Source organism: Mobula hypostoma, chromosome 11, assembly GCF_963921235.1.
Source record: "Mobula hypostoma chromosome 11, sMobHyp1.1, whole genome shotgun sequence".
NCBI lineage: Eukaryota > Metazoa > Chordata > Chondrichthyes > Myliobatiformes > Myliobatidae > Mobula > Mobula hypostoma.
The window spans coordinates 106747069-106769471 of NC_086107.1; the positions used below are offsets into that span (position 1 = coordinate 106747069).

The 22403-nt window shown below is 47.4% G+C and overlaps 1 protein-coding gene across 2 annotated transcripts in view; it reads right to left on the bottom strand.

Annotated features, from left to right (window-relative positions):
- Positions 1-217: 217 nt before the first annotated feature.
- Positions 218-22403, bottom strand: part of LOC134354081 (synaptogyrin-1-like) — a 56346-nt gene continuing 34160 nt past the window's right edge. Inside the window, exons 2-4 of one of the 2 annotated variants that reach the window (XM_063062826.1) lie at positions 14164-14401; positions 13900-14048; positions 218-5100 (exon numbers count right to left, since the gene is read on the bottom strand). In XM_063062826.1, the coding sequence (XP_062918896.1) occupies positions 4885-5100; positions 13900-14048; positions 14164-14401 (603 nt within the window). In that variant the 3' untranslated portion in view covers positions 218-4884. Of the gene's footprint in view, positions 6994-13899; positions 14049-14163; positions 14402-22403 lie in introns of both variants that reach the window. The other variant, XM_063062828.1, reaches the window with a different exon arrangement.

Below are 22403 nucleotides of genomic sequence, written 5' to 3' on the forward strand. Positions count from 1 at the left end.
GCGTTTGCCATCTCAGCCTTTGTCAGTCACCTTAACCTTCTGGCTGCTAACCCTTATTGCTAGTGGAAGCAGTGCCAGAGATGTCTGTCACTGTTCCAGAGACAGTAGGGGGGGGGGGTCACCCATCCATTCAATTTCAATTAGAATTCGTTCAAAGTAAATTTATTATCAAAGTACATATATGAAACCATGAGATTTTTTCTTGTGGGCATTCTCAATAACCATAATAGAATAAATGAGAGGCTGCACAGACAGTGTGGGCAACAAGGGTGTAAAAGACAACAAACTGCAAAGACAAAAAGAAAACATACAATAATAAAAAAATATCCAGGTGAGATGAAGAGTCCTTCAGTGATGGAGCGAGTGATTCAAGAGCCTGATGGTAATAACTGTTCCTGATCCTGGTGGGGGTGAGTCCTGAGTCTTCTTTACCTCCTTCCTGATGACAGCAGTGAGAAAAGAGCATGGGCTGGGTGCACTAACTGACCAGAGCACGAACGTGTTCAGTGACTGAATGAGAACAGCCTGGCTATTCCCACCTCTCCCTTGCCTCTGCTCTTTGGTGTTGAAATCCTTATCACTGCCCATGTTACCTTCAAACTTAATGGTTTCCCTTTTTTTCTGGTCTGCCTCCCGTCTCTTTGAACATTAGGTCAGACAAACCAGTGCTGCCTGTGTTCTCCAAGTTCTGGCCTCTTGCAACTCCCCAAATCATTGGTAGCCAGAACTTCCCCTCAGGAATTACCTACCACTTTTACCAGGGAGAATTGGAGAGGTGGCAGTTCCTACATTGAAGAACAACGTATCTTCTACCTGGACACTTTCACAGCCTGCAGGACCACTTAACGAAGTTGCCAACTTTCGGCAACTCACTTCTCCGGTCTGTATCAGAATGGATACTGCAAGTTATCAATCTGGCCCGGTCTTTCTTCGTTGATGCGGCCTGATGGGAGATGTCCCACAACCCACTTGCTAACAGAACACAGAAGCATAAATCACCTGCTAACTGCTCTCAGTAGTCTATTTAAACTAGTCTGCCCCTACCCAGTCCTGCCAATACGCCCCAAACTTCTCTGTAGATTAATGTTTCTTTTAATCTCTGCCAGTTCCGACTCAAAACATTCACTTTTTCTCTCCCCACAGGTACTGCCTGACCTGTGTGTTAAGGTATTTTCTGCATTTGTTTAAATTCAAGGTGAACAGGAAACAGTTTACTACCTCAAACATCTTTATTGAGAATCACAATTTTACAGTTAAATATTTGCTATCGTCTCAATGTACCACAAACACAGGCTGCGCTGTGAGGGGGACACACAGCGAAAACGATATTTAAAGCCACGAGGGCTCCATATACACACCATGACGTCTATACACAGAATGCTACACTTGTTCGGCAATAATTTAGTGGCTAGTGCAGTGCTCTCTCTGATGGCGGGCGAGTCTGGCATCACAAGGAAACTGTTCCAATCTGTGCACCGGGTATTGGCCGGGGTGATATGGGTGTTTGAGGTAATGGGAAGATTCGCACCTCGCAGGCAAATCACACACACTCGGATAGATCCCACTGCTGTTCCACATCTCCCACCCACCACCCTTGCCTTTCGTAAGTCTCATAACCCCCCACCCCCCCCCATTGGCCGAGGTAACTGCTGGCAAGGGCAATCCCCCAGCCTGTTGCATCAACTTGTTCCAGAGCAACACACACAAAACACCGGAGGAACACAGCAGGTCGGGCAGCATCTATGGAGAGGAATAAAGAGTCGACACTTGAGTCAGACGCTTCATCCAGTCCTGATGAAGGGTCTCAACCAGAAACATCGACTGTTTATTCCCCTGCATAGATGCTCCCTGACTTACTGAGCTCCTCCAGTATTTGGTGCGTGTTCCTTCAAGACTTCCTGCACCTGCAGGATCTGTGTTTATAAATGCATAGCACCTTCCACGTCCCTTTTGGAATGCCCCGCAAGCTCTTTACAAACAAATCAAAGTTTGGTCATTGGAGGGATAGCAGCCAATCAGTGCACAGGTGGAAGCATGGTAATGGCCAATCAGTTTTAGTGGTTTGGAGCGAGAAATGTTTGAATAGAATCCCGTTCAGGGTAATGTCCATACGATCTTTTCTCTGTACCTGAATTTGGGAGAGTGGGTGCTGGTTTAGAGGTGGTACCCTGGTACTATAGTGCTCTTTCTAGGGAGGTGCTGAAACCCACAACCTTCTGCCTAGGAGATGAGAGTGATAAGTACCCAGATCACTGCTAGAGGATCACTCCAGTTCTCTATCATAGCTTAAGTGGAAATGATCGGGAGAGACGAGGCTCTGAACATACATAGCAGGTGTGCCTTTTGTCCTCCTTGGGGGAAGAGTTTCATGGTCGTCCATCTCCACACTTCCAGGACCTGCCTCAACACTCCCCACTGGCCAGTGATAGCGAACACTCTTGACACACACAGCCTCCAAGTGTGTTACCCCACCTCCCCCCAATCAACCTGGGAAATGGTCATTAGTCCCACCTCAAGCTCTGATGCTCCTGATCTGCCCCTGTGGACAAAACATCAGACAACATGGTTTTCAATAAGTTACCTTTTACATACAGGCAGGGGGTTCCAACCTGGAGTCCATGGACCCCTTGCTTAATGGCATTGGTCCATGGCATAAAAAAAGGTTGGGAACCCCTGCATACAGATGATTCTGATGCCTTCACCCACCCCTATCACCTCAGAAGGCCTGGGCCTAGCCCGTATACATAGTAACACAAAAAAATGTATTTTTTTTAAATACAACAGTAAAATACTATATGAAATACAGATTTATACACTTTTAAGGATCTGTTTAAAGTTGCAACTGTTCCCAGTCTATACACAGAATACTAGGCAATCTGTAGAACGAGGTTTGATAAGACAGTAATATTTAGACAGGCAGCCCCCCCTTTTTCGGACCTTGCCATCAAGCCCCAATCTTCTGCGTTTTGTTTAACAGTGCAGGCTTAGTGTGCTGTGGAGATCCAGCTAACCAACCCTCGGCCTACTACAACCAATGCTATTGATCTTCTCCCTTGCACCACGAAGACTAATTGGTTCGTTGTATATAATTCTCCCTCCCATCCCTCAAGAGGATGGCGGTAAATAGGATCCTGGGATCTTGCTCTCCAGCTGATAACGGGTGTAAGAGCTTTGATCCATGGGCCTCTTGGCTGCACAGGACCATTTCGTGCTGACTGCTCTAGGTCGACGCTTGCCAATCAGTGGTTCTGAATCAGTCTACCGCCTGGGTCGATCAGCAAGCCAGCCCTGCCCGAAAACCTGGCTCCAAACCTTGTCCCTGCTCCAACACACAAATGGTCAGAGCACACGATGGGATCAACATGGAAGAGGTGATCTCAGAGACTGGTTTTCCCCACCAATTGTCTGGCTGAGGTGTTTATACTGATTACATGGTGCAGTACGGTAAACAGACAGAACTATATCCTCCGGTGTTGGGCCGGGCCAGAATAAAAGGGGACAAGGTTAAACTGAGTGCCAGGCCGCTCAGGATGATGTGGGGTGTGTAGCCTTCACACAGAGTGGGGAAGGAATCGGATATCATTTCCACTCCTCCCACGAGCTTTCCTCAGGCTCACTGAGTATTTCAAAACGGTGATAGAGTTTCACTGGCTAAACAAATCGGGGGAACTGAATGGAGCCAAGGTTAACGTCGTCTACGGTCTAACAGATTGAGGGGACAGGACAAAGGACTGAAGACCCTGCTATTCGACGCAACGGGTGTCACTGAGCGAGGCAGGAGAACCCGCAGCCACACCATCCCACATTGCACATCAGCACCGACTGCCAACAGTTCCAGTTGGCCCTGGGGGAAGAGTTCTCAACCTTTCGCTCTCAAATCCCCGGGAGGAAGGATTAGAGAATACCATCCAGGGACCTCCAGCCCATTGCAGAAGGTAACTCTCAACTCCCATGCAAAGGACCACCATCCCAGACTTGTACCAGACTGTTCCAGCCCACCTGAGTAACGGGTTCCCCGGACCCTGTCACCTACAATACATCCTTTAATAGAGCCTCCCAGCTGTGCTGCAGTACTGAGCATCTCCCGTCAGTACCTCCCTATCAATGGAGGGGGTCCACTCGGTCCCTTGCCTCAGACCCCATAACCTCCTCCCTGTCAGTACCACTTCTCGCAATGAGGGGCTGTGCTGAGCGAACCAAGGGAGCGTGGACACTGCCTCAGGCCCAAAACCCAAAGGCCGGTTCCAGTTGTTACCCACATAGCCGACTCCTTGTTCCCATCCCAGCCGAAGTCCTCAGCTTGGAGGGGGTTAGGGTCTATCGGCAGTGGGGGCAGAAGCCCTCTGAGAGGGACTCTGCTTTCTCCCCCAACCCTTGCCCCCACCCAAACGATTGCATGTGTCCTTAAGGAGCAGTAATAACCCAACTTGCCTCAGGTACCTCTGGGAAACCCCCAAGCATTCTGTAGCCTCCCCCCGCCCGCCCCTCATCGGGCATCAGTGATTCAGAATTCCCTCCCCACAAACACACACACCCAATCCCAACAGAAAGTAAGGTGAACTTTAGAGGGGGATTACTCTAACAGCAGCCACAAAACAAGAATAAATAAATATATATTTTGTTCATTTAATATACATTGCCCACCACCTGACCCGAGGTTCTGCCAGGAAACCGGAAACTGTCCACCCTCCGGACGTCAGAGATTTAAAAAGTGCGACTCAAACACAAGGAGATTACAGCCTGTCCTAACTACTTCAGACACACTGATGGCTCACACGTGTTGGAGCGTCCTCCTGCTTTCGTCAAGAGTTGCCCAGTAAAATGTGTATCTGCCCCCACCCCGTGCGAGGGCCTCATGTACTCCGCCCTCATCGCGGACGCGCTTCAGTAGCCCTGCGACTGGTATCCGTCTGAGCTGGTGCTGTAGGGGGCCGTCGGCAGCGGCTGCTGGTAGGACCCAGGCGGCTCCATCTCGTCGCCGGAGACGTACGGTGCGTAAGGGACGGAGGCATCCTGGCTCGGATCGGTGTAGTCCTGGGAGAAGAGGGCGGAGTCGGCCCCGAGACGGTACCGCTGGTACCCCAGGAATGCCTGGCCAGCCTGTTCAACGGGGGAGGAGGGGAAGGGCAGAGAAAGGGAGGGCAGACATACAGAAAGTGTGTGTGAGAGAGAGAGAGAGAGAGAGAGAGAGAAACACAGTGACAGAGACAGTGGGAGAGAGATGAACAGAAAGAGTTGGAGACAGAAAAGGGGAGGCAAAAGGAGGAGGCACAGAGAGAGGGAGAGGAAGGGTGGGTGGCAGAGGAGGAGGGAGAAGAGCGAGATAGACAGATGGGGTGCGGGAAAGAGAAGAGCAAGCGAAGAGAGAGAGGACACTGCTGTTAGTGTTGTTAATATGTTGAGATTGTTAAAATATAATTGAGAGTTAGGCCAGAGCGCGTAGTTCACACATTAAGACAGTCTGACAGGCCTGATTACATGCAGTGCAGGTACACACAAGCAGTAAATCCTTCTGCGTTTGTAGGCAGGATCACACAAAGGTACTAGAGGGCTATTACAGAACCTGGCAAGGGCTTGGCTGGTAGCTGCATCAGGGTGATTAAGCTAGCAAAAATCACTGATGCCTCCTCAAACCAGATTCAGAACACAGGGACGTGGAGCCTGTAGCCCACTGTCTTTTAAATTAGCTGTCAGTTGACGCAAAGTGACTGGCTGATTAAATTCTCACTGTGTTTTCAAATCTCAGTCAGGTCTTTCCCCATCCCCGTCTCTCCTTCAACCCTGGACGAGATTTACGATCCTCCAATCTTAGCCTCTCAATCAAGACCCAGATTCATTTCCACCCCTCCCCTCCCCCCAATCTGTGCCTCAGTTGCTGGAGTCCCTCAGGATTGAAAGAGGGATGTGAACTGATTCTTTAGCCTGTTCTATTACTTGCTCACTGGACATGGGAGTCCACAGCAGACTCCCACCTCCTGACACAGGGACGTGAGGTGCCATCTTTAGGTTCTGTTGGTTTTTAATGCAAATGACGTGATAAATAAATTAATCTGAATCTAATAATGAGGCAGCCAATTTGTGCCAAGCCAAGTTCCCTCTCACACCAAGTGACTAAGGATAACTATCTTTTAGATTTCTTCCTAAAGAATAAATATTGACACCACAATTCTGAGGCCTAGTCTGTATTTGTCTTTACAATGTCCCTATGGGATCTTTTCTATCCACTGACAGGGACCAGCACACACTTCATCCCAAAGCCTCTCCAACAACGCAGTATTCACTTGGAACTGCACAGGGGCAGGTCTTGAACCCACACTCCTGACTGAGAGGAAAGAGAAGGCTGGGGATGAGGAAGGAAAATAATGAAACAGGCCTATGCCCCCCCCCCCCAGAATAAGGCAGGAGCTGGAGATGAGGGAGGTGGGGTTGAGAAAGTGAGAGAGAGGGTACAGCTGGCATATCAAGGAGGTGGTATCTATTATTAAGGACATTCATCGTGCCCTCTTCTTATTAGTACCATCGGAGGTGGGGGAGTACAGGAGCCTGAAGACCTCCACTCAACGATTCAGAAACAGCTTCTTCCCTTCCACCATCAGATCCGAGAAAATTACCCCATTACTCATTTGTCTTCTATTTTTGCAATTTATAGTCATTTTACCACAAACTACAAATTTCACATCACTTAATTCAGTGATAAGAAGCCTGATTCTTTAATCCAGAGAGTAGCGGTGACAAATACTGTCTGCTGTCACCCACGTTAATCTGATCTGCTGGTAGTGGGATACTTTGTGTTGCACAAGGTTAGAGTCCCCAGTGGAGGTTTCAGCTCACTTGCCGTTAGACCCCTGAACTTCAGACAGTGAGAGGAAGCTGGAGGGTGGGGGAGAGAAGTTAAACAAGCACAGGGGTTTGCTGCGGTGGGAACAGTTTATTGTATTCCTCTGTGAAGCTGACGTCCTTTAAACGTTCCATCGCAAAGAGCACCAGGTAACCCTGCAACGGGAAGGTGTATGAGCCGGGTGAAACAGGCAGCTACGATCAAGGAGACGGCATAGCACTGACGTGGCGGCTGACTGCCAGTACACCAGCGTCGAGCGTTTGCTGCTCCCTCCCACCACAACCAGGCATGGGCTTTAAACCTTTTACCCGTGACTCCCTTGGCTTGTGTCTCCTGTGAAAGTGCGGGAGGGCACACGTGAGCGTAGAGCTGTATAGTGCAAGAACAGGCCCTTCAGCCCACAATGTCTCTGCCAGCCATGAGGCCAAATTAAACCAAATCTCTGTTCCTGGCAGTTTACTTGCAAATGTCTCCCCACCATGCAAGGAGACATCGCCAGTGCGCTATCGATCGCGGTGTGACCTTTATATACTTTTTGATCAGCTGATTGCATGTCATTTTGGAAATTCAATAGCGACGCAGGGAGGAGATCTTGTCGCTGAGTGGCAAACGTCGTGCACCTTGAGCCAACGCAGGCAAAACCCCTGACCACAAGCACAAAGTTCACCACAAGGCCAATCAGCTGACTGAAAAGCATATAAAGGCCAAGCATCCGGAGGACCCGCCACATTCAACGGTGCACTGACGATGTCTCCTCGCATGGTAACGAAACGTTTGCAAGTGAATTGCCAAGACCGGGGAAAAACTCAACCCAACCATCAGCCACCTGAGCTACACACCTTCTGAATTAAACCAAACTCCTTCTGCCTACACATGATCCTCATCCCTCCATTCCCTGTGTATTTATGTGTCTATCTTACAGCCCCTTCAATGCTCCTTTTTGCACCCACCACTCCCCACGGCAACCTGTTCCAGGCTCCTGTCACACTCTGGTTCAAAAAACATGACCCATAATCTCCTTTAAACTTTCGCCCTCACTTTAAATGAAGTTCCGTATTGGCATTTCTACCCCGGGAAAAAGTTCTGTGATTGTCTGCCTATTGGGCTGGCTGGTGGTGTAGTGGCATCAGCACTGGACTTCAAGGCAGAAGGTCCTGAGTTCAAAACCCAGCCAGGTCCCAACCTGGGCAGCAGCAGTATCTGTGCAGAAGAAAGGCCTGGCGATCTACTTCTGCTTCTTGGCATGAAAACCCCGTGGACCCTAAGGTCCACGGACTCACAAAGAGTCGGACTCAACTTAACGACTGAACAATAACAAACTTATCTTCACCTCACTATTTCTAGAGTCATGGAAAACTACAGCACAGAAACAGGTCTATCAAGTCTTTGCTGAACCATCAATCTGCCTGGCCATCAACCTGCACTGGGACCATAGCCCTCCATATCCCTCCTGTCCACATATCTATCCAAGCTTCTCTTAAATATTGAAATTGACCCCACATCCACCACATTTGCCGGCAGTTCGTTCCACACTCTCACCACTATGAGAGTGAAACTGCCCCTCATGTTCCCCTTTCATCCTTAACCCATCACCTCTAGTTCTAGTCTCACCCAACCTCAGCCTGCTTGCATTTACCCTATCTATTTACCCTATTCTTTTAATCTCACTTACATCTTCCCTGTAGGTAGGTGACCAAAACTGCACACAATACTCTAAATTAGACCTCACGTTCTGCCTTATACAATTTAAACATAACATCCTACTCCTGTACTCAATACATTGATATGTGAAGGTCAATGTGCCAGAGCTCTCTTTACGACCCTATCTACCTGTGGCACCACTTTCAAGGAATTATGGATCTGTAATCCCAGATCCCCTTGTTCCACAGCACTCCTCATAGCTCGTCCATTTTTCAGCCCATTTTTCCAGCTGATCCAGATCCTGCCGCAAGCTCTGATATCCTTGCCCCCAGTCTTGGTGTTATCCGCAAATTTGCTGATCCAGTTAGCCACGTTATCATCCAGATCATTAATACAGATGACAAACAACAACGGACCAGCACCAATCCCTGTGGCACTCCACTAGTCACAGGCCTCCAGTCAGAGGGGCAACCCTCTATGACCACTTTCTGGCTTCTCCCACAAAGCCAATGTCTAATCCAATTTACTAGCTCATCTTGAATGCCAGCGACTGAGCCTTCTTGACCAACCTCCCATGCAGAACCTTGATAAAGACCTTGCTGAAGTCCACATAGACAACATCCACTGCCCTGCCTTCATCAACTTTCCTGGTAATTTCCTTGAAAAACTCTTAAAATTGGTTAGACGTAACTTACCACAAACAAAGCCATGCTGACCATCTGTAGCTACACACATCAAAGTTGCTGGTGAACGCAGCAGGCCAGGCAGCATCTCTAGGAAGAGGTACAGTCGACGTTTCGGGCTGAGACCCTTCATCAGGACCTTTTCCTAGAGATGCTGCCTGGCCTGCTGCGTTCACCAACAACTTTTATGTGTGTTGCTTGAATTTCCAGCATCTGGAATTTCCTCGTGTTTGCTGACCAACTCTAATCATCTATACAACCATCCATGTCTATCCAAATACTTATATATCTGATCCCTTAGAATACCTTCATACACCTTTCCCATTACTGATGTCAGACTCACTGGCCTATAATTTCCTGCCTTATCCCTACAGCACTTTCTTAAACAATGGAACAACATTGGCTAACCTCAGTATCTCTGCTAAGGCCCTACAATTTTGACACCAACCTCCCACAGGATCCGAGGGAACACCTTGTCCACCCTAATTTGCCTCAAGACTGCCTAGTCCCATCAACTTGCACCAGGACCACAGCCCTTCATTCCCCTCCCGTCCACGTATCTATCCAAACTTCTCAGTAATCTATATAGGGTCCATAACTTCACTGCTGCATTGCCTCACGTCTATAGATTGTGTCCATCTCCTGAGTAAATACAGATGCAAAAAAATCCATTTAAGATCTCTTCCATCTCTTTCAGCTCCACGCATAGATTAGCACTCTTGATATTCTAGAGGACCAATTTTGTCCCTTGCTATCCTTTTGCTCTTAATTTACCTATAGAAGCCCTTAGGAGTCTCCTTCACCTTGTCTGCTAGAGCAACCTCATGTCTTCTTTTAGCCCCCCTGACTTCCTTCTTCAGTGTTCTCTTGCATTTCTTATACTCAAGTACCTCATTGTTCCCACCTGACCATACCTGCTCTGTACCTCGTCCTTCTTAACCAGGGCCTCAGTATCTGTCAAAAACCAAGGTTCCCTAAACCTGGTATCCTTGCCTTTTATTATGACGGAAACATACAAACTTTGTACTCTCAAAATTTCACTTTTGAAGGCCTCCCAGTTACCTTTACATTACATCTTTGCCAGAAAACATCCTATTCCAGTCCACACTTGCCAGGTCCTTTCTGATAGCATCAAAATTGGCCTTTCTCCAATTTAGAATCTCAACCAGAGTACCAGACCTATTCTTTTCCATAATTACCTTGAAACAAATGGCATTAACATCATTAGACACAAACTTTCTGTCACCTGCCCTGTCTCATTTCCTAATATGAGATCTGGTATTGCACTCTCTCTAGTTGGGACTTCTATGCAACGATTAAGGAAACTTTCCTGAACACATTTGACAAACCCAATCCCATCCAACCCTTTTACAGTCACCTATCACAACCTTAGGTTTCTTGCAACAGTCTGCAATTGTTTTATAAATTTGTTCCTCTAAATTCTGCTGGGTGGTCTATAATATAATCCCATTAACGTGGTCGTACCTGTCTTATTCCTCAGTTCTACCGATAAAGCCCCACTAGACAAGCTCTCCAGCCTGTCCTGACTGAGCTTTGCCATGACGTTTTCCCCGACTAGTAATGCCAGCCCTCCCCTGTTAATCCCTCCCACTCTATCACGTCTAAAACAACGGAATCCTGGAACGTTGAGCTGCCAGACCGACCCTTCCTGTAACCAAGTCTCACTAACGGCTACAATGTCATGATCCATGCCCCAAGCTCATCCACCTTTCCTACAATGCTCCTTGTATTGAAATATACACAGCTCAGAACATTAGTCCCAGGGCGCTCAATCTTTCGTTTCCTGACCTTGTATATAGACTTAAGAACATCTTTCTCCACAACCATTCCACTATCTGTTCTGACATTCTGGTTCTCAACCTCCTTCAACTCTGGTTCGCGAACACAAGGAAATCTGCAGATGCTGGAATTTCAAGCAACACACATAAAAGTTGCTGGTGAACGCAGCAGGCCAGGCAGCATCTCTAGGAAGAGGTCCTGACGAAGGGTTTTGGCCCGAAACGTCGACTGTACCTCTTCCTAGAGATGCTGCCTGGCCTGCTGCGTTCACCAGCAACTTTGATGTGTGTTGCTCAACTCTAGTTCTCTAGTTTTAAACACCACCCCCTCCCCACCCCTGTGCTGCACGAGCAAAGCTTCCCGCTAGCATGTATGTCTTCATAATTTTTATAAACTTCTATCAGGTCTCCCTCAGCCTCCAGTACTCCAGATAAAACAACCCAAGTTTAGTATCATAGAAGAGGACAGCACAATTTTGTGCCAAACCAGCTAAAAAGCAAATCAATAGCACCCAAACACTAATCCCTCCTACCTACACCATGTCCATATTCCTCCATCCACGTGCCTATCTAAAATCTCCTAAAAGCCTCTAAAGTACTTGCTTCTACCACAATACCACCCAGCGCATTCCAGGGATCTGCCACTCTCTGATAAAAAACTTGCCCCTCACATCCCCCTTGAATCTACCCCTCTGGTATTAGACATTTTCAACTCTGGGAAACAGATACTCTCTGTCCACTCTATCTATGCCACTCATAATCTTATAAAACCTGTCAGATCTCCCCTCAGCCTCTGACGCTCCAGAGAAAACAACCTAAGTTTATCCAGCCTCTCATTATATCACATGCTCTCTAAACCAGGCAGCATCCTGGTGAACCTCTTCTGCATCCTCTTCAAAGCCTCAAAATTTTTCCTACAGTAGGGCGACCAGAACTGTACACAATACTGCGGACGTGGCCTAACCAGAGTTTTATAAAGTTGCAACTTTTGAACTCAATGCCTCGACTAATTACCTCCCCTTAGAGCAAATGCTCTCTATTCCAGGCAGCATATTGGTAAAGCTCTTCTGCACCCTCTCCAAAGGACTCTACATCCTCCTGTAATGTGGTGACCAGAAATATAGTGCAGCCGAACTAATAAGTTTTGTACAACTGTAACATGACTTCCTTCCTCTTATACTCAATGCCACGACCATTCTCCGTCTTAACCACCTTATCTAATTGTGTAGTGACCACCAGGGGGCTCTGGACTTGGACCACCCCAGATCCCTCTGACTGCCTTCTATTGTCTGGCCTGTGGAAGCAGTTCGAGAGCATCTGCAGAATATTTAACAAGGGGACAGCAAAGCTCATCCCAATTGCACCCTTCTCAGGCATCCCAGAATTTTCCCCATTTCCCAGTGCTCATCAGGGAGTGGTAAGCCTGTGTTATTCAGGACTGTGAGGATGACTATCTCACTTCATACAATTTGCTGGACAAAGTAGAAATGGCTGAATTATTCAGGCTGTGCATCACAGGGGGCAGCAGAGTGGCACTGCTGGTAGAGCTGCTACCTTGCAGCTCCAGTTGAACTGGGTTCAATCCTGACATCAGGTGCTGTCTCCGTGGCGTTGGCACGATTTCCCTTTCAGGTGCTTCCCAAAGATTCACAGGCAGGTAGGTTAATTGGCCACTGTGCCCCTAATGTAGACAAGTCGTAGATTCATGAGGGGTGGGGAGAATAAAATTGGAGTTGAATAATGTACTAGCATAATGGGTAGATGATGGTCATCATGGGTTCGATAGGCCAAAGGGCCTATTTCCAAATTACATCTGTCAACGACTCTTTAATTCCATAAACAGGCTTTATAAAGAGGGCATTGGTAACGTCAGGAACAAAGCGAAGCTCTCTCTACACTGTCCCATCCAACACTTCCAGAGCAGGGATAAGCCAAGTTCAATACGATATATCTCCAATACTATCCCACCAAACATTCTCTGGACAGGTAGGGCACAGGTTAAGTACAGAGTAAAGTCCCTTATACACTTCACCCATCAAAAATTCCCTAGGCCAGATACAAGACCATGATGCATTGGAGCAGAATTATGTAATTCGGCATATTGGGTCTACTCTGCCATTCCATCAAGGCTGATTTATTATCCCTCTCAACCACATTCTCCTGCCTTCTCTCCATAACCTTTGACGCTCTGACTAATCAAGAACCTATCGACCTCCACTGGCTTGGCATCCACGGCTGTCTGTGGCAATGAATTCCACAGATTCACTACCCTTTGGCTAAAGAAATCTTCTCTCATCTCTGTTCCAAAGGGACATCTTTTTAATCTGAGGCTGTCCCCTCTGGTCCTGGGACACCCCACTATAAGAAGTACTCTCTACACGTCCACGAGGCCTTTAAATATTTGCTAGATTTCAATGGCCAAGTCATCGGGCATAGGACCCAGGACAGCTATAATACAGCACAGAGCAAAACCAACTCTACAAAGTATTTCACATGCCCATTACTGAGACACCATCCTACTGTCCTGTCCATTGAGACGAAGAAGGGTAGATACCATAAGGCTCAATTGTCACTCCCGCCCAATACGCCAGAATTACACAATTCCGATGATGATACACAGGAACAGGGCTTGAGAATTCCCTTTTGTGTGGCCTGTTCTATCAGGACTCGCAGCCTTGTCTAGAGACAAGACATAGTGGCCCAGTGGGATGCAAACACGAGGAATTCTGCAGATGCTGGAAATTCAAGCAACACACATCAAAGTTGCTGGTGAATGCAGCAGGCCAGGCAGCATCTCTAGGAAGAGGGACAGTCGACGTTTCGGGCCCAGTGGGATGGTCGGTTTCGCCAACAGGCCTCGAGGGGGAGGAGGGACGCCACCTCACTCCGCAGGCTTTGCTAACTGTAGGCCGCTGGTCGACCAGGGTCGGGTACTCACCCAGGTGAAGATTGAGAAGAAGGAGAAGGTGATGGCGGCACGAGCAGCGTCTGCCCCCTCCTTCAGCGGGTTGTCTTCAGCGAGGTTCGTGGCCTGCCACTGGTTGGTGAGGAAGCAGAAGCTCACAAACCACAGGAAGGACCAGCAGCCTACAGCAGGGGAAGGGGAAGACACAAATGAAAGATGTAACACTTGGCCCCAGCACCTGTCAACACCCCCCTCCCCCACAGAGACCCGCCCTCCCGCCGGCAGCCCGTCACCCACCTGAAAATCCGATATCCCCCAAGACCACCTTCTTCCGGTCCTTGACGCTGCTGATCTGCGGGAAGTAGGCGTCGAGGGCGAGGAAAGCCAGGCACCCGAGGAAGGCCAGCACCCCGATGGTAATGCCATAGTTACAAGCGTTGGCATTGCGATTGAAGACACAGTGCTCCTCGATCTCGCTCGGTCGGTTCACGTAGCCCTCGTTGACGATCGATCCAAATACAACAATCGAGAAAAGCTGGGGAGGATGCACACACAAGGTGGAGAGTAAGAGGGAGAGATAGAGGTGATGAGAGTACGAGGCAGACAGTGAGAGAGAGTGAGGTAGATGGAGTGAGTGTGCCAGTGATACCGGGGGGGGAGGAGATAGAGGGGCAGCAAGCCAGGGCGGAGTTGGCAGGGCAGGGTCACACCAAGAGTGAAGGTACAACAGAAAGTGCCAAGGAAAGGGAGAAGAGAAAAAATGAGAAAGCTATTAGTTTTTCAATACATTCAAACAACCTGACGTGTTGATGCATTGCCGCCTTTTGTGCCAAGATGAGGCCACCCGCAAGGTGGAAGATCAACACCTTAATTCCACCTGGGTACCCTCCGACCTGATGGCATGATTATCAATTTCTCCTTCCGGTGAGCAAATTTCACCCCTCACCCCTTCCTCTGTCCCCCCCCCTCACTTCTTCTCACCTGCCTATTACTTCCCCCCGGGTCCGCTCCTCATCCCCTTTCACCTACGGTCCACTCTCCTATCAGATTCCTTCCTCTCCAGCCCTTGACCTTTCCCATCCGCCTGGCTTCACCTATCACCTTCCTGCGAGCCCGCTACCCTCCCCCTCCCTTCTCAGTCCTGAAGAAGGGCCTCGGCCCGAGATGTCGGCTGTTTATTCATTTCCATAGATGCTGCCTGCCCTGCTGAGTTCTTCCAGTGTTTTGTGTTTGTTAATATGTAAAAGCTCTTCTAACAGCTAGAGGCACCTCAAAAACAGCTGGAAAAAATATAAACTGGTATCTCGATGTTAAAATAGGTAAGGAGATGTGAAAGAAACAATGCTAAAGGAGCATCATAAAAGAGGGAAGGGAAGATGCTTAGGGAGGGAATTTCAGGCCTATGGCCCAGGCAGCTTAAAACAGGCCTGTTAATGGCGATTAGACTTCTCACCAACAACAGGCGGGTGCAGAATCGGGGTGGTTAGAGATTCAGGGTGGGGTGAGGGCAGAAAAGAATTTGAAAACAAGGGCACAAACCCTAAAACAGTGAAAGGCAGTGAGCGCAGGGACGAGGGAGAAGGAGGTGTCAGCTAGCAGAGCTTTGAGGCACTCAGAGTTGGACAAGATGACCAGGAAAATGTTGACGTACCAAGAGTGAGGGTGAAGTTTCAGCTACAAATAAGCTGAGGTGGCACGTATCTAGGCAAGGCCGTGAAAGTAGAGGCAGCTAATATTCGCTAACAGCAAGGATATACACACAGTAGCCACTTTATTAGGTACAGCTGCTCGTTAATGTAAATATCTAATCAGCCAATCATGTGGCAGCAACTCAATGCATAAAAGCATGCAGACATGGTCAAGAGGCTCAGCTGCTGTTCAGACCAAATATCAGAATGGGGAAGAAATGTAACCGAAGTGACTTTGACTGAGGAATGATTACTGGGGCCAGACAGGGTGGTTTGAGTATCTCAGAAACTGCTGTCTCCTGGGATTTTAAAGGTGCACAACAATCTCTAGAGTTTATAGAGAATGGTGTGAAAAACAAACAAAAAGTCGAGTGAGCCGCAGTTCTGTGGGCAAAGAGCCTTTTTAATGAGAGAGGTCAGAGGAGAATGGCTAGATTGGTTCCAGCTGACAGGAAAGTGACAGTAACTTAAATAACCACACGTTACCACAGTGGTGTCATCAAATCAAATGCCTGTTATTGTGCTGGTGTTCAGGGCGGCAATAAGAATACTTCATTGCTGTTTCTGTAACAATTTTTTTAAATCTGACCAGTCAGGGTTGTTGGCCCCAAACCTGGACCACTCTTAGTCTGGCCTCTACCCTGTGACCTGTTTGGAAGGGTGACCCTACCAAGAGCCAAAGCACGAGGCCCTGACTCCGGCCAACATCGCTCACCGGCTCACTGAGGCACGCGAGCCTCCAAATGCCATGACAAGGTGTGGTCCTTCGGGAGGCAGAAGTGGTGTGCAGAAGAGCATCTCTGGATGCACAACAAGATGAACCTTGAAGTGGATGGGTAGCAGAAGAACCACGAATATAGTGAGTGGCCACGTTATTAAGCACAGGAGGTACACAATAGACTGACAACTGAGTGTATGGTCCGAATTAATTTTAAGATCAAGTGTAACATGAAGGTTGTCCAATCTAGGACTATTTCCTTAATTTCTTAGCATCTGGCAATCATTAGTAAAGTCATCATTCATTATCCATGCAAAACTATCTTTGAATTGGTTGTGAAGGATGACGGAAAATCTCACTGAAACCTATCGAACATTGAAAGGCTTCGATAGAGTGGATGCGGAGAGGTTGTGTCCTGTAACAGGGGAGTCTTAAGACCAGAGGGCACAGCCTCAGAATAGAGTGGTGTCCTTTTAGAACAGAGGTGAGCAGAAATTACTTTAGCCAGAGAGTGGTGAATCTGTGGCCACAGGCAGCTGTGGAGGCCAGGTCATTACATATGTTTAAGGCAGTGTTTGATAGATTCTTGATTAGTCAGGAATTAGTTATGAAGGGGTACAGAGAGAAGGCAGGAGATTAGGACTGAGAGGGAAAATGATGAAATGGTAGAGCAGACTCAATGGGCCAAATGGCCTAATTCTGCTCCTATATCTTATATGATCTTATGATGCAGCCTTGAACCAGTGCAGTCCTTCTGGTGAAGGTCAACCACAGGGTTTTTCAAGAAGCTGGCCCAGCAATGATGAATTACCGAGAGGTAATGTTGCAGCTGTATGGGACCCTGGTCAGACCCCACTTGGAGTACTGTGCTCAGTTCTGGTCGCCTCACTACAGGAAGGATGTGGAAACCATAGAAAGGGTGCAGAGGAGATTTACAAGGACATCGCCTGGATTGGGGAGCATGCCTTATGAGAATAGGTTGAGTGAACTCGGCCTTTTCCCATTGGAGCGATGGAGGATGAGAGGTGACCTGATAGAGGTGTATAAGATGATCGTGTGGATAGTCAGAGGCTTTGTCCCAGGGCTGAAATTGCTAGCACGAGAGGACACAGTTTTAAGGCGCTTGGAAGTAGGTACAGAGGAGATGTCAGGGGTAAGTTTTTTTACACAGAGAGTGGTGAATGCGTGGAATGGGCTGACGGCGACGGTGGTGGAGGCGGAAATGATAATGGTCTTTCAGAGTCTCCTGGACAGGTACATGGAGCTTAGAAAAATAGAGGGCTATGCGTAACCCTAGGTAATTTCTAAGGTAAGGACATGTTCAGCACAGCTTTGTGGGCAGAAGGGCCTGTATTGTGCTGTAGGTTTTCTATGTTTCTAACCAGTGATAAATTTCCAAGTCACAATGTGTGAGACTTGGACAAGAACCCACAGGTGGACAATACTGGTTTGAGAGATGGTATTGGAAGTAGCCTAGACAAGTAACTGATCACAGAAAGGGGATGAGAGTATAGGATGATGGATTAGGTACAAATCAAGTAGATTACTTTGTTCAAAATGAGGTCAGACCCCTTCAGAGCAAAACACAAAATGCTGGAGGAACTCAAGTCAGGCAGCATCTATGGAGATGAATAAACAGTTGACGTTTTGAGCTGAGACCCTTCTTCAAGGCTGAAAAGTAAGGGGGAAGATGATGGAATAAAAAGGTTGGGGGGAGAGGAAGGAGGCTAGCCGGGAGGTGATAGATGAAGCCAGGTGGGAGGAAAAGGTCAAGGCTGGAGAAGAAGGAATCTGATCGGAGAGGAGAGTGGACCATGGGAGAAAGGGAAAGGCAAGGGGGAGATGATAGGTAGGTGAGAAGAAGAGGGGGTAAGAGATGGCTAGACTTGCTTTAACTCTAAGGCAGGATAAGGGAGAAAGGGAAGGAGGAAGGGACCCAGGGGGAAGTAATAGTCAAACAACAGGAATTCTGCAGATGCTGGAAATTCAAGCAACACACATACAAGTTGCTGGTGAACGCAGCAGGCCAGGCAGCATCTCTAGGAAGAGGTGCAGTCGATGTTTCAGGCCGAGACCCTTCATCAGGACTAACTGAAGGAAGAGTGAGTGAGGGATTTGAAAGTTGGAGGGGGAGATCCAAAATGATAGGAGAAGACAGGAGGGGGAGGGATGGAGCCAAGAGCTGGACAGGTGATAGGCAAAAGGGATACGAGAGGATCATGGGACAGGAGGTCCGGGAAGAAAGATGGGGGGGGGACCCAGAGGATGGGCAAGGGGTATATTCAGAGGGACAGAGGTAATAGTCAGGCAGGATGAGGTAAAAGGTCAGAGTGGGGAATAGAGGAAGGGGGATTTTTTTTAACCAGCAGACATCGACATTCATGCCATCTCCAGACACCCAGGTTCAATCCTGAGCCTGGATTCTACCTGTGCGGAATTTGTGTGTTCTCTCTGAGCTCCTTCCCCACCACCCCCTCACTCCATGAATGCTCTGGTTTTCCACCCTTTCCCAACGACACGCAGATTGGCGTGTTAATTTGCCACTGTAATTTGCCTGGAAGGTGGGAGAGGTTTATAGGAACATGGAGAGAATGAAATGGGATTAGTGCAGTTTAATGGTCAATACTGCATCTGTGGGCTGAAGGGCCTGATTCCATGTTATCGGGAGGTTGTCCGTCGTGTCTGACGACGACAGGAGACCTGTGCAGGAAGTTTTTAAAGTGGAAAAGTGGAAAAGGCTGGAAGGGTCTGTTACCTAGATAAATAAACCTACATTTTAAAGATCCGATGGCAGAGAAGAAGAAGCTGCTCCAAAAAATATTGAGTGTAGGCCTTCACCCTGATGGTAGGTTTACCAATGCTTGGTAAAGACTTGTTACCCACCACATAAATACACTCCATTATTTTTATAAACGTCTATAAGGTCACCCCTCAGACTTTTGCGTTCCAGTGAGAACAATCCCAGCCCAACCAATCTCTCCTTGTAATTAAACCACTCTATTGGTTGCAGTGTCATAGTGAATGTCTTCCGCACTCTTTCTCCTGCTGCCATATCCTTCCTATAACACGGTGACCAGAACTTCACACAATAGTCCACGTGTCTTATACAGTTATAACATCATGGTCCAACTCTTCTACTCAATGCCCATGCTTATGACAGTCCGAAAGCCACATTCCTTCTTCACTAACCTATCCATAACATCGCCATTAAGGGGCTTTGAACTTGGGTCCCTCGGCTTCTAAGTTCCCTTGTGTTTACTTTATATTCTCAACTAGTATTAGACAGCCAAAAATTCATTACCTCACACTTGTTTGCATTAATCAGAATCAGGTTTAATATCACCAGCATATGTTGTGAAATTGTTAACAGCAACAGCAGTACAATGCAAAACATGATAAAAATAGAAAAAAAACTAAATCACAGTAAGTATATTTTTATTTATTTATTAAATAGGTACAAAAAAACAGAAATAAAAAAATGGTGAGATAGTGTTCATGGTTTCAATGTCCATTTAGAAATCGGATGGCAGAGGGGAAGACGCTGTTCCTGAATCACTGAGTGTGTGCCTTCAGACTCCTGTACCTCCTACCTGATGGTAATGATGAGAAAAGGGCATCTCCTGGGTGGTGGGGGTCCTTAATGATGGAAGCTGCTTTTCTGAGGCATTACTCCTTGAAGATGTCTTGGCTACTACGGAGTCCATGATGGAGCTGACTAATTTTACAACTCTCTGCATCACATCTCAACGCTGTGCAGTAGCCCCCACCGCCCGCCCCATACCAGACAGAGATGCAGCCAGTCAGAATGCTCTCCATTGTATATCTGTAGAAATCTGAATTCCATCTGCTACCATTTTTCCCTGTTTTCCAGCTAATCTAAGTTCCTCCGTATCCCTGGGCAACCGTCCTCACTATCTACAATTCCAACAACCATGTTGTCAGCAAACTTACTGAGACGTCAGATACTCTCTGCTGACTGAGAAGGAAGACGGAAGATGCCAGCATAGGAAAGGTGGGAGGAGGGGAAGGAGGCTAACTAGGAGGTGATAGGTGGGCGGGAAAGGTCAAGGGCCAGAGAAGAAGGAAGCTGATAGGAGAGGAGAGTGGACTATAGGAGAAAGGGAGGGAAGAGGGGACCCGGGGGGGCAAGTGACATTCATTTCCATAGATGCTGCCTAACCCGCTGAGTTCCTTCAGCGTTTTGTGTGTGCGTGTGTCGCTTTGGGTTTCCAGCATCGTGTTTCAGATGTTCTCACCCAACGAGGCCACAGCCCTGATCCGTGCAGTATATTACTGGTTACAGACATCCAGTCGGTAAAACAACCCTCCACTACTACCCTCCAATCCAAAACTGGCTTGGTAATACTTGTATGAGGCAGTGCTCCAAAACACTCCGGCCAGCAAGTGTCCTTGCTTTCTGGAGCTGCCCACCACGCAAGATCTAAAAATCCTTGCTAAAGTCCACATATACAATATCTACTGCCTTGCTTCAACAAATTTCACAGTAACCTCCTCAAAAAAAAACCTTCACATTTCTGAGTCAGGATTTCACAAGCGCAAAACTGTATCAACTCCACTATCAGTCTCCTGCCTTTCCAGAGGTCATACATCCTACTTCCAATAATTTTTTTCTAATCGTTTCCTTAGAAGCCCAAAGTTCAGCGAGTCTAATCTAATTTACTACTAACACAAAGTCTTATCGCTGCAATCCTTCTTGAATATATGAACATTAGCTACCCTGCAGTACCTCACCCGTGACTAAAGATGATGCAAAAATCTCAGTCCAAAAGGAGACCATTCAGTTCATTGTTTACATGGTGATCAAAAGCCTTTTGTTTCCGAGGGCCTTCAGTAAAAGATGGTCAGTCATTAATAAATGCAGTAAGGACTTGAGGAGAAGCATTTTTATCCAAAATGGTGAAGGAATGGCTGAGGTAAAAACCAGATCACGGGTTCGTGAGGAAGCTGAAGAATTGCACGAAGAAGACAGGAAGGGGAAGGATTTATTGATGCAGCAGTTGGAGAGAGAAAAAGAAGAGGCTTCTGTGGAACACAAACGCCAGCACCTGGTCCCAATGGCCTACTTCTGAGCCGATGTCTCAATCAATATTAAACTAAAGCAAGGCTACTAGGTGCCCCAATAGCCAATGAAGTCATAATCATACTTCATTGATCCCGGGGGAAATTGGTTTTCGTTACAGTTGCACCATAAATAATAAATAGTAATAGAACCATAATAGTTAAATAATAATATGTAAATTATGCCAGTAAATTATGAAATAAGTCCAGGACCAGCCTATCGGCTCAGGGTGTCTGACCCTCCAAGGGAGGAGTTGTAAAGTTTGATGGCCACAGGCAGGAGTGACTTCCTATGACGCTCTGTGTTGCATCTCGGTGGAATGAGTCTCTGGCTGAATGTACTCCTGTGCCCAACCAGTCCGTTATGTAGTGGATGGGAGACATTGTCCAAGTGCAGTTACTGTTACCGGCTCCTTGAAAAATTGGGAGAAGTTACATGCAAAAGTAATGTCGAATATCAGACCACGAATACTGGAATTCAGCAATAGGGCTGGAAGTTCTCTGCAGGTTAGCAACACCTGTGGAGAGAGGTTTAGATCTTTGACCTCAACTTTCAAAGTACAAAGTAGGTATACATTATACAACCTTGAGATTGGATAGCCAGCGCCTCTTCCCCAGGGCACCACTGCTCAATACAAGAGGACATGACTTTAAGGTAAGGGGTGGGAAGTTCAAGGGGAATATTAGAGGAAGGTTTTTTACTCAGAGAGTGGCTGGTGCGTGGAATGCACTGCCTGAGTCAGTGGTGGAGGCAGATACACTCGTGAAGTTTAAGAGACTACTAGACAGGTATATGGAGGAATTTAAGGTGGGGGCTTACATGGGAGGCAGGGTTTGAGGGTCGGTACAACATTGTGGGCCGAAAGGCCTGTACTGTGCTGTACTATTCTATGAATCTCCCAACAGGAAACCATGAAACAAAGAAAGCTAAAAGAAGCCGTTTAAAACAAGACCGTCAAACACTTAACATGCAGAGAGGAAAAAAAAACAAATCATGCAAACAATAAACACAAGCAAATAGCGTTCTGAACTGAAGTCCACAAAGGGTGTCT